This window comes from Gymnoscopelus braueri, assembly GCF_963280865.1.
Source record: "Gymnoscopelus braueri genome assembly, chromosome: 3".
NCBI classification, from domain to species: domain Eukaryota; kingdom Metazoa; phylum Chordata; class Actinopteri; order Myctophiformes; family Myctophidae; genus Gymnoscopelus; species Gymnoscopelus braueri.
In genome coordinates, this window is record NC_137612.1 from 23,671,311 (window position 1) to 23,683,554 (window position 12,244).

Below are 12,244 nucleotides of genomic sequence, written 5' to 3' on the forward strand. Positions count from 1 at the left end.
ATGAGGTGAGTTTTCTGCGTTTTGTTTTGTGACAACTTGCGCCTGAAGGCTTCTTCTGACATAAAAACATGTCGAGGCGTTAAGAAGAGGAATACATTAATTTGTAACCAGTTCGCCACTGTGTGTGTGTGTGTGTGTGTGTGTGTGTGTGTGTGTGTGTGTCAGACCTGTCGGGTCTTTAATATTTACGCGCCACACAACAAGCACTTGTTTTTGGTATTCATTGGAAGTATATACTGCTGCCAGGAGGACTATACACTGAGCCCCACGGAGCCACGACGGAGCTGTTTTATTATCCGTGGGATGACGGACCAACAACGAGATGAAATCCCCAACAGGTCGAGGGAATAACTCCAGATGATCTCACCAACCCACACCACATCTGCTGCTATATAGCACAACAACAGTGACAACGAATCGAATATAGCCTGGGGGGGAAAAAAAGAAGAGAAAAGGGGGGTGGGGGGGGATCATTGATTTTAAGGAGCGTTTGGACATTTTTAGCAAGGACTCCTCCATCATGTCCAGGACACTGAAAAAGAAGAAGCACTGGTCCAGCAAAGTGGTGGAGTGCGCCGTGTCGTGGGGGTCCGTGGGGGACTTCGGCACCGTGGTGGAGATCCTGGGAGGAGCCGAGGTGGGAGAGTTCCCCTACCTGGGCCAGATGAAGCTGGACGTGCTGGTGTGCCACGTGGGGAAGCTGCCCTACTACGGGGACGTGCTGCTGGAGGTGAACGGGACGCCCGTCAGTGGACTTACCAACCGAGACACCCTGGCCGTCATCAGGCACTTCAGGGAGCCGGTGCGTTTGAAGACCGTCAAACCAGGTGCGTTTCTTCTTCTTTCTTTCTCCCCCGTACCGTACCTGTTGTTGTTGTCTTCCTAGGGCTATACCTGTCCTGAGCTCACCCATGCCTGGTTGGCTATGGCAGGGGGGGTCTTCAACAGGGGGTCCGCGGGACCCCTAGGGCAGTGGTGCTCTAACCTTTTTACATTTCAAGGTCTCCCCTTGAACTCTTGACAATGTACAAATGGAACCAAATCATCACACCTGTGTGTTCTTCCTAGGCTACTTGAGCTCACCCATCCTCACAGGGGCACCCGGGAACCCTAGGGCAGTGGTTCTCTTAACGTTTACATTTCAAGGTCTCCCCTTAACTCTGACAGTATACAAATGTATACTGTCAGAGTTACAGACTTGTAAGGGTCAATTTAGAACCCGCAAAAGGAACCCAGAGAGAGTCCCTGGAACCCACGTTGAGAACCACTGCCCTAGGGGGTCCTCAGAGAGTTACTACAGGGGGGGGGCACCAAATATCTGTGTAATAGAAACTTTTGTTTTTACATTAACCACTTGAACCCTAGCATCCCTATGCTGGGCGAACATTCTGCTGAAAATAGCAGATCTACAAGCTACTTTTAGCAAAGACATTTGGTGTAGAGGGAAAAGAGCAGACCAAGTACAGAGCCAAAGGTCAAGTTTACAAAGTATTGAGGGTTTAAATGTATGGAAAAACACATTAACAAAATGCATGAATTTCCACAACACTGATGACAGTGCTGTCAAACAAGTCTATTCATGAAGCTATCTATAAAATCTATGAAAAGGTTGAATCTACAACCCAATTTTATACAATATGTAGTGGGGGTCCCTACTTCTCTCTCTCAGCTAGGGGGTCCTTGGGATGAATAACGTTGAAGACCCCTGCTGCAATATGGTATTGCCAAAGCATTGAAAATGCAAAACTGTCCTCTCTCACTACTACTAGCCACAACTTAGCCACCCGCCTGATAATGTGCCTATGGAGAGCATCAAACACTGATGATGGTAATAATGGCATGTTGGCCAGCTTAACTATATTGGACTAAGTGCACTCACATCCATGAGAATGGGACCTAATTACACTATAGCCACTAAAAGGCTACACAGTGTCTTAAAAGAAACTGGTTTGGTTATGTGTTGTCCCATCATTTAATTTCCCATCCTTGTCTCCAAGAATGTCGCCTATACAATTCACTCATTTTGCAATTAAGTCTAATTGCAATGAGAACTTGGCGATGCAAGCTGGTTAGTTTGTTAATGGTTAAGGTCTTTACATTATATCATGTTGCACGCAGGACAGAGATGTAGTGGATGATGCAGAATGCCCTGCAGGCTCCATGGTTTGGGGCAAAGGGTGACTGATGCTATTCAGTAAAGTGAGGGTCAGTTGTCTGTTGTTCGTAGGCAAGGGCGATGGGATTTGCTCTTGTTACTTGGCTATGCTGATTTAACGGTGCACTGTAGCCCCGGAATGGCTCAACAACAACTGAGACTGTTCAGAAGGTTACATCAGCTGTAGCAGCTGAGTCCCAGGGCCCGAGGCAAGCAGCCCTGAAGATCAGCTGTGTCTGCGCGCATGTGTATGTGTGGGTGTGTGTGTGTGTGTGTGTGTTTTTTTAGACATAGGCCTACACTGCAAAATCTTGAGTTTTAATTTAACTCTCAGAGTGTAAAAGATGTGGGGGTTGATGATAGTCATGTGCATAATTATCCAAAACCCCAGTAGGCCAGTTTATGGATAAAAACATTTATAACAGGCCTACACGAGAGGATGAGAAAACATATCCACACACTGGAACTAAAGCTACAACATTTTGTGTCAAAATGTCACTAATTCTCAAGAATAGTGTGGACAATATCTCCCAGGTGCTCACCTACATGAGTGAATTCTGCAGTAGCAGTTGTGTGATGAATGTGTGCGTGTGCATGTGCACGTGTGTGTGTGGTAGTAGTGTTTGCTTTTGTTTTTGCACACATGTTTGTGTGTGTGTTGGAAGTGGGGGAGGGTCCACTTTTTTCAGAGTCCATTGCACTTCTGTGTGTGTGTGTGTGTGTGTGTGTGTGTGTTGTGTGAATTTCATTACTCTGTATGCCCCAGAGCTCCCAACACCACGGTCTCTGCCCCACTAACCAAGGATGATTAATAAAGGGCATGTGAGAGAGAGGGGGAATCTCAGAGTGAGAGAGAGCGAATCAGCTCTGCCTTTGGCTCTGGGCTCGACACCCACGCCAAGCATCCTTTGCTCTTTAAAGCTCACAGTGGCAAACCCAGACAATTCGCTTCATCACTTACTGCTTCACTGTCCTCTTCATCATCACCACCACCACCAAACAAAAGTACCACAATGCCCTGACTGTCTGCAACTCTGTATTCAAATGAGACGTTGCTAGTGGTGGCAATGCATTTGATGATCTTCAGCATTGATGTTTGTGGCCATATAGAGGTACAACCTCACACATCACCCTCTGGCATCAACAGTGTGTGTGTGTGTGTGTGTGTGTGTGTGTGTGTGTGTGTTGCACATTTGCATGGTATGTGCATGCTGTATGTGCTACCGTGAGTTTCTGAACTGTGTGTCTGACTGTGTACGTTCCCACATGGTTGCCTCATGTTTAATTCACACCTTTTGCATAATTGAGATGGCAAGCGTTTTTTTTTTTTTCCTCCACACTGATGGAGGCAGGCAGGCAGGCCAGCCTGAAGGATCAGTCAGCGGTGAGCAGGAATCCGTAATGGCACGACGAACGAACGGCGGCCAGCGGGCAGAGCGGAGGGGAATGCTTGATTCATAGTTCGCTGCACGCTGAAAATAGCAGAGTTACAAGCTTGTAGATTTGCTATTATGTATTCAGCATGCGACACTGGCACGAAACAAAGTATAAATCAGGCTGGAGGAGGAGCTGGTAGAAGGGCTTGTGGTGCGAGCTCTGGCTGCACCAGATGTTCCACACACACTGCTCCTCCAGAACATCCTGTCTCTGTCTTGAGCCTCTTCTGGTGGTGATGGTGGTGGTTGGCTTCGTAATGGGTGTAGACGGCTTGGTACAAGCTAGGTGTGTTGATTTTGACAGCACATTTAGTTTGAGATTTTAGAGATTTTAGTCTAAATCTGCAGTTATTTTAGTCGACTAAAATCTATTTTGGCGTTGCCTTGATGGCATCGTCATAGCTGATGTTACACTTGGTTGCATGCTGAAAATAGCCGATCTTACAAGCTCACAACGCTTGTTGTGCGCTTGTAGATCTGCTGTTTTCAGAGCGCAACACCCGAGCACAACCAAACATAAAATGACTGAGAGGAATTGAGAGGAAATAACGCTTCTGTTGGGAGTCACAGAGAGGTAGAAGAGCGAGAGCTATAGGCAGCAGGAGACGGGAGTCCAAAAGCGTAAGAGCCAGTGAAAGAGCACGAGGGAATGAGAGACCGTGATATACTGTAAAGGCAAAGGCTTGGATTCAAGCTACTGTAGAGTCTCTATGGAGGCTATTATCCATCACAGCCATTGATCGAATTGTGTGTGTGAGCTGAAGAGCGCTCCATGCTGCACTTTCCACAACTATTCCATGACTGCTGCCTGCTACAGTGCATCATCTTGTTCCCGGGGGACCGCCAGCAGGCAGCCATTCACATACATACGTATACTCACATGTACGTAGGCCTTTACTTACTCCATCGCTCCTTTTGATATAGTTCACACTGAGCCTACGGCAAGGGGGATCAATTTCTGCACCACGTGGGCACTTTCCTATTTCCTCAGGAATCTTTGATTAAACAGGGAATGGAGGTGCCTTTATTGTAAGCAATACGCTCGCGACTATTTCTGTCACTTAACTGCGTGCAGCGAAACTTGCCAAGCCAGCCAAGGATTTGAAATGCATCCCGGTTGAAAAAGTTCTTGAAGAACGAGAAGAGGCTGACATCATAGAATTCCTTCTGGCAGTGTTATGTTGCTGTGGTGCCGCTTTAGTTGCTGCTGTAATCAGCATATGTGATAAAAAAAATTGGAACATTTCGAGAGTGATACTAGCTTACTAGCTTACTCTGCAAAATCCTAAGTGTCAGTTTTAACTGAGAGTGTAAAAAGTGGATGGAACCCTACTATTGGTTGAATTTTACGGTGTGTGTCCGGGCCAAAGCCCCAAACCTTGAGGTTTGTCTTTTGTATATCTTGTCTACTCAAATGTAGACCAACCACAGCTTTCGGAAGCACCTCTTTCCATAACCCATTCAGACCTGGAAGGCATCTGTGTCACTTTTTCATTTGAGCTAAAAAGCATTATTTTACACTTTGGCTATTCAAAAATAGCAGATATACAAGCTCATAGTGCGGCACTCGGTGCCGCGCTATGAGCTTGTATATCTGCTTGTATATCTCTTGTAGATCTGCTATTTTTGAAAAATCGAGAAAATGTGTGCAAATCTTTGAATATATATATATTTTTAAAGCGAACATTTGTAACTCAAATATTTGCTTCTGGGGGTCCCTGGAACAAAATGTTTTGAGATGGGGGTCCACTGCCACATACATATACATTTTGGGGTCCTTGACATTAAAAAGTTTGAAAACCACTGACATGGCAACATACGTTTTTTCAGACATTTTGTAGAATCGGAACCTCAGGCCTTAATGTTAAACAAATGCAGCATGAACAGTCTGCGTGCACAGACTGCTCTATCAGGAAATGTCTGGCGAGGTGAAATTGAAACTCAAGAAGAGTGAGAAAGCTGAATCGCAGTTATAATAATGTGTGCATATTCAATTGAATCTCTAAGTACACCAACATTGTTCTTTGAAGCACTTTTGTACAGTGAAGTATTATAAAGATTGCTATTGTTATGCCAAAAAAAGGTTGACCAAAAATAGCTACATCAAGGTCCTCTGCCAGGTGCAATGACAACTCTAGACAGTCTGTGACTTCTGAGACACAGAGTATGTGACAAACAGAACATAAACTCACATGCACTAACCATACACACGCTGTTTGGGCCAACAGTTACAGGACATAAGGTCATCAGACAGAGCAGCCTACAGAATTACAGTTATCTATTTCACCGTCGATACTCCGAATTCTTAACTCCTCCTCAGGTCTCATCCCCATCTTCAAACCAGTCCAGTGACTCGAGTATGAACTGCTGAACTCCTTTTCAGTAGTTTGTACAAAAATGTATTTATTTAACTGATAGTTATACTTTACATTTAATACAAATTCTTTCTTAATCCTTAAATTAAATATATTATTTGTGGAATAATACATGTGGACTTAATATCAGTTTTATTTGATGGCCTTACTGTCCTTGCATTTGGCCTTTGTGCCCTCAAGTCCAAGTGGCCTTGCCCCTGAAAAGATGAAATTCCAGGCCTGATCACCACACATTATTGTGCTATTTGAGTTTGTTTCGTTTTTTCACTTTGAAACCTTGTTAAAAAAAAGTATTACAAATAAAGTTTCTTATACAAGCAGCAAGTTTGTCGATGCAGGGGACGATGCCATCCAGATTTATCATGTATAGGACAGCTTCACAAACTGCACTTGTAGTGACTTGCTATTGATAGAAGATTGGACATGGCGTGGTTAGAGATCAGAAATACCAGAACGGACAAACAGACTCGGCTTAATCAAAGCTACATAGAGCCCCCATTCCCAAGCACAAAGCCTCCAAATGTTCAATCAATCAAGATCAAAAATGGACACGATGATTAATCCTGGCACTGATTGATAGATTGTAAATCTCTCTGAGACGTAAGACTAACGTGTACCGAGATCGACCTGGAGACCACTCAGTTGTCTGTGTTTTTGTATGGACCGGGAACGGTGGGGAGTGGCGTTTACTTTACTAATGAATCTGGTCAAACTCAGTGACATGCACAGCGTTACTACACGAAGGAAGCAACAGACTTAAACAAACACCCCCGGAAGCATGTATAAATTAAAACAAATGATAGAATTACTGTTGGATGACTTAGTTTGGGGAAATAATCGACATTTTGATTGAGATGATAGGCATTTTACAGATGTTGCCTCAATTGATCTCTACTGTAGATAATTGTCATTGGTAATGATTATGATAATAACGCACGCCAAATTATAGTGTAAATTACAATACATAGTTGTTTTCTTGTATGTTATGAATTCTGCAGAACTGAGTAAATCCGGTGGCTTATGCAATTGCCTGCAATTTTAAGGCGTTAATAAGCAATCGGCAAGCAGGTTTTCACATTGAAAGTTCCCTTGTTCTGTTCAACATGTCAGCACATTTCACATTACCTGCAGATCAGGCCAATAGAGATGAGTGCAGCGAACCCATTCTTTAAAGCGCCCCTGAAACAGACAGCAACAGGGAGCGTGGGCTAATCACTTTAATGCACCTCTCGCATCAGGACGTGCCTCTCAATGGAGCCATCCTCTTGACAGGCCATGCTTTGCCATTGGACAGAGATCTTCAGCCCGACTGCCAGAAAATGGGCTTTACTGCAGGGGTTTGGTTGAGAGCGTGATGCAAGAATAGAGGAGCACATGGAGCCTATGGTCAGAAAGCTTAGAGACATCTGGCTTTGTTCTCAGCTCAGAGTCGTCCTGATAATCAACTCCAATTAGGCCAAAGAGGGGAAAGAGCCCTCAGCATTTGAAATTGGAAACAGCCGGTGTCTCTGTTGATGAGTGGGAGATGGTTATGAAGGGATGATTAGGCAATAGGCAGACTGTATTAACTCATTGGCCGCCATTATCGCATTAACGCGATCTAATAAATAGCGCGCTTGGCCGCCAGGATCGCATTAATGCGATCTAACGTCTTTATTGATCTTTATGCTCTGATCACGCTATTCTGTTATGAATCAGGCTAAGTTTCGGGTTCCACTTACTTCAACCACCACTGCATCCGGTTCCATGACTTGGGTTCCGTTTTCGGTTTTACATTTTCCCCCCCAGTCATTTTCGACCATAATAGGGAAACAAACGGTTTTTCACACGCTATGAAAAGCGATCGGAGACCTCCCCTCCTATAATCTATGGTCTGGGTGACGAACAGTCATCCCCGTTGTGTATCACAAAGTAATTTTCGCCGATAACAGAATCTGAGACATTTCACTTCCGGTTCATGTGTTTCACTGTGTGAGTGGGTCTGGGAGGGGGCGAGTGTGATCGAGAGGCGATCAAGCTTGGTATGCGCTGCTCTCTAGTGGTGGAACGATCAAAACGATTCAAGTGTCAAGGTAGACTTTCTAGATGTGAATTAAATAACAAAATAACGAAACAAAAAAACACGAAAATCGCTGGCAAGGGCTGCTATGAACGAGGTTTTAACTCTGGCAGTCAATGAGTTAAGAGCTCTCCATGATTTAGGTTTTGGACAATGTCTGTAGGTTTTATCCTCCAGAGCAGTGGTTTTCAACCCTTTTCATATCAAGGTCCATTATTTGTTCGGCATTTGAGCCACGGACCACCGTTTTGATTTGAGAGATTTAGACTCTCAGACCCAAGACTTAGAATAACAGGCAAACGTTGATCAAAATAACAATTCCTCTACATTCTCTAATTGTGTAAACTTCTTGTAAATTAAGTAATGCAGATGTTTAACAATAATTTAACTCTTGAGAGTGTAAAATGAAACCAAATGGACCACTGTTCCAGAGAGCATGAATGTGCTCAGCAGGTTTCAGGGCAGATAGATTTGCGATATCTTGTGTGCAATTGAAACATCTCTCTAAGAGTGGTGCTATAGCGGAAACTAAGGTCAAAGGGTCACCAAAAGCAGTAGGGTTCATCCTCCGGGGAGCATGAACTTGCACAGCAAGTTCAATCCATCCAGCCAGCATTTTTTTCAGACATCTTGTTTGGGACCAAAGTGATGAACTGACCAACTGACACCACCAACCATCCTCACAGCCCTGTGGGGATAACAATAGAGCACCGAAGTCTGACGTAATTTACGCATCCTACCTGGGTCGCAGTCCCCCCCCCCCACTCTGAATTCCCATAGACGTCTTTAATATCGCGTCAAATAAGAACTGTGTTCCAAAAATAAACAAATGATCCCGGCGAATTGACTCATATGGATAGGAAGCATCAACTGACGGTGAGAAAAAGCTAATGTTACTTCCGCCGAATTAGTAAAATCTTCGCCAGAAACGGACTGTATCAAATATGAGTGACTGACTATCATAAGCGATACAGAGCCTCCTCCCTGACAATATCGCAGAGACGGTATGTTTATTTTTGGACCACAATGCTCATATGAGACGATTCTAAGATGACCCAATGTTATTCTCCATAGAGAAATTACTTCCGCAACCCAGGGGATGAACGAGTGACGTCAGGACTTCGGTACTCTATAATTGCTCCACCACAATGTATGACAGGCAGCGGGGAAATCACATTGATCCTTTCATCAATAAGGACTCCGGGCAACACAGACGTCAGAGAAACGGATCTCGGCTATCATATCTATAACTATTTGAAATGTACACACACGGTAGCTATAGTTAGACACCGTATTACTGCACATCCGTCACTTCGAATCGTCTAGAAACTGCCGATAAGGCCTATAACTTCCGTTATTCTAAATGATCGTGTCCATAACTAGCCACATTACCTCCAGTAGTGCAACTTAATTCATTTGTCACAGTTGCATGCCACCAGATGCCATATTCAGTGATGTGCTGTGGCTGTGATATCCTTATACACATGAGAGAGCTTTAAAGATTACTTGCTAGCAGGTGCTGATGATGCGACAGTCATTGGACCTAATCCTTTGCCACTGTACGTGTGTGCGTGTGCCCTTGCCCGTGTGTGTGTGTGTGTGTGTGTGTCTGGGCGATGAGGAGCAGAGGAAACAAGCCCCTGATCACGAGCTCCCCTGTTTGTCTTAATCCATTAAGACCGGGAACACATCTGTGTAATTTTTTACCAGCTTGCAAAGCACGCTGGTCTAAGAAGAGACTGAGTCTAGTCAACACTTTCTCAACACTTTCTCGACACTTTTTCATCATTGGCTGTCCTTTAAGCCAATGGGGATACTTTCCCATACTCTGAACGGGCGGTCTCGTCCTCCCACGCTATGGCACTAGACACGCCTCTCGCCTCTATGGCAGCGTTGCCAGATTCTGCGAGAGAAATAAGCAACAGGTCTAAGCCAATGGGGAGCCACTAGCAGTGTTGCCCGATTCTCCGAGACAAATCGGAGAAAACGGAATGCAAGCTGGTATACATGACTGAGTCATGTCTTGTTTAGATTTCTTTGGCTATTCAAAAATGTGCAGATGTACAAGCTCGGTGCCGCGCTATGAACTTGTATTGATCTGCCATTTTTGAATAGCCAAAGAAATCTTAAAATGACACAGATGCGTTCTCGGTCTTTAAAGGGTTAAGACGGCATCACAACACGTTTTTCAGTTGCAAATCTGTCATTTTAAATCAGTATAAATTAGGCTAACATCAGCAAGTGTGTTAAGTGTGTTGTGTGTGTTTGTGTGTGTGCAACAATAGGGCACGATCATTAGCATGTATACGTGTGTGTTTCTCCATGCCCCGAGTGCTCTCAACCGTTCCAGCCTTTTCTCATTAATGTCAATCTAATGTTTCCTGCTCTTTCGGTCTGTGCATTCTCTCACTTTCTTCATCCTCCATCTCTGCCTTTTTTGCTTGTATATTACATTTACATATTGTAGGCATTTAGTTAGTTGACGCTCTTATCCATTGGTTTATATATATATATCAGTGGTTCTCAACCAGTGGTCTGGGGACCACCATTGGTCCTTGAGGAGTTTCAAGGTGGTCCCCAGCTAAATGATGGAGAGTTGGTAACCAAATGGACCCTTATAGATCTTAAACTCTTGAGAGGCTAAAATGAAACCAAACCTTTACGGGTCCATTTGGTTTCATTTTACACTCTCAAGAGTTACATTATTGTTAAACATTAGCATTACCTAACGTACAAGAAGTCTACACAATTAGATAATGTAGAAGAATTGTTATTTTGTCACAATCTTATCCAATGACAACAAAATATTCAAAGTCTTGGGTCTGAGAGGCTAAATCTCATCAGACGATGGTCTGTGGCTCAAATGCCGAATAAATAAAGGACCTTGATCAGGGTTGGCAGATCTGCTTATTATAATTTCCCCGCAAGATTTTATTTGAAAATAGACGATCTACAAGCTCACACAACGCGTCGCTGTGAGCTTGTAGATCTGCTATTTTCAAATAGCCGACGTATATGTTAAAGTGCACATGTGGCCCATAGTCGCTTATTTTGGGCTGGTTTTCCCTTAGACCTGGTTGCTTGTTTCTCTCACGGAATCTGGCAACACTGACCTTGATATGAAAAGGGTTGAACATTACTGGTATATATGACGAGTGAGGATGCAGGCCGGGTTCAGCAGCTTGCCCAATCGTTGTTGACAGAAGTCGTGAGTGTTGGGTCTGCAAACACTGGCTGTTGCGGAGGCCCTGCCTGTGACCTTTTGATTATAGGATGCTCTCTGTTACACACTGTTGTTGCCCAGCCACCCTTGTCTTGCTTCGGTGAAAGTGAATTGCATGGCAGTCGTCCAGTCGCTCGGGAGAGAAGTGCGCACATGGCTGCATTCTCAGTAGCCATAAAAAGGAGTACTTTATCCCTCCCCATCGAAAAGACATGTTTTCACAATATGTTTGACAGCCATAAGCTGCCTGTCTTAGGAACAGACTGCAGTGTGATTTATTTATCTGTCGGTTGGTTATGTTTGGATTATTCTGCCACCACGATGTTGAATGAAATCCAGTTTGCGGAACAATAAAATTTTCCCTATCTATATCTGCGAATAAATGTCATTTCCCTGCAATAGCGGTGCAATCTCATTGGAGTGTGTAATTAACATGATACAATGACTAATTCTTACTGTTTTACTAGTTTATACAGCAGATACAAATATATATACAACTCAAAATGGCTAACGTGATAGGCAAAGCAAGAATTATTTGGCTGTACCTGAAGGTAACCTTATTTGATATATACATTTCCTTTGATAACATCACAGCTGAAACCCTCTCAAACGTGTAATTGGCTTGCCTACAATTCAATTGTATGATGTATTTGACTCCTTAGTCCTCTTAGTGTCTGCCAAAACCTCTACTGATGTATGTACATAATAGTATACTGTATAGAATTGCATAAATGCTGTTCATGTGCAGCGACTTCTATTCAACCGTTCAGTCCCGTTTACCCACACCTTTAAACATAGATGTGCGTTTGCCGTTTCTCCTTTAACCCATTCAATGCAGGAACGCATCTGTCTCATTTTAGATGTCATTTGCTATTTAAAAATAGCAGATCTACAAGCTCATAGCGCGGCACCGACTGCCGCGCTATGAGCTTGTAGATCTGCTATTTTTGGAAAATCGTGAACATTTGCGCAAAACTTTGAATACATATATATATT

At 43.8% G+C, this 12,244-nt stretch overlaps 1 protein-coding gene across 2 annotated transcripts in view; it reads left to right on the forward strand.

Moving 5' to 3' along the window:
• The first annotated feature begins 462 nt into the window (after positions 1-462).
• magi3b (membrane associated guanylate kinase, WW and PDZ domain containing 3b) overlaps positions 463-12,244 on the forward strand; it is a 282,632-nt gene continuing 270,850 nt past the window's right edge. The window contains exon 1 of one of the 2 annotated variants that reach the window (XM_080422003.1): positions 463-827. In XM_080422003.1, coding sequence (XP_080278129.1) covers positions 521-827 — 307 coding nt within the window. In that variant the 5' untranslated portion in view covers positions 463-520. The remainder of the gene's footprint in view (positions 828-12,244) is intronic. The other variant, XM_080422002.1, reaches the window with a different exon arrangement.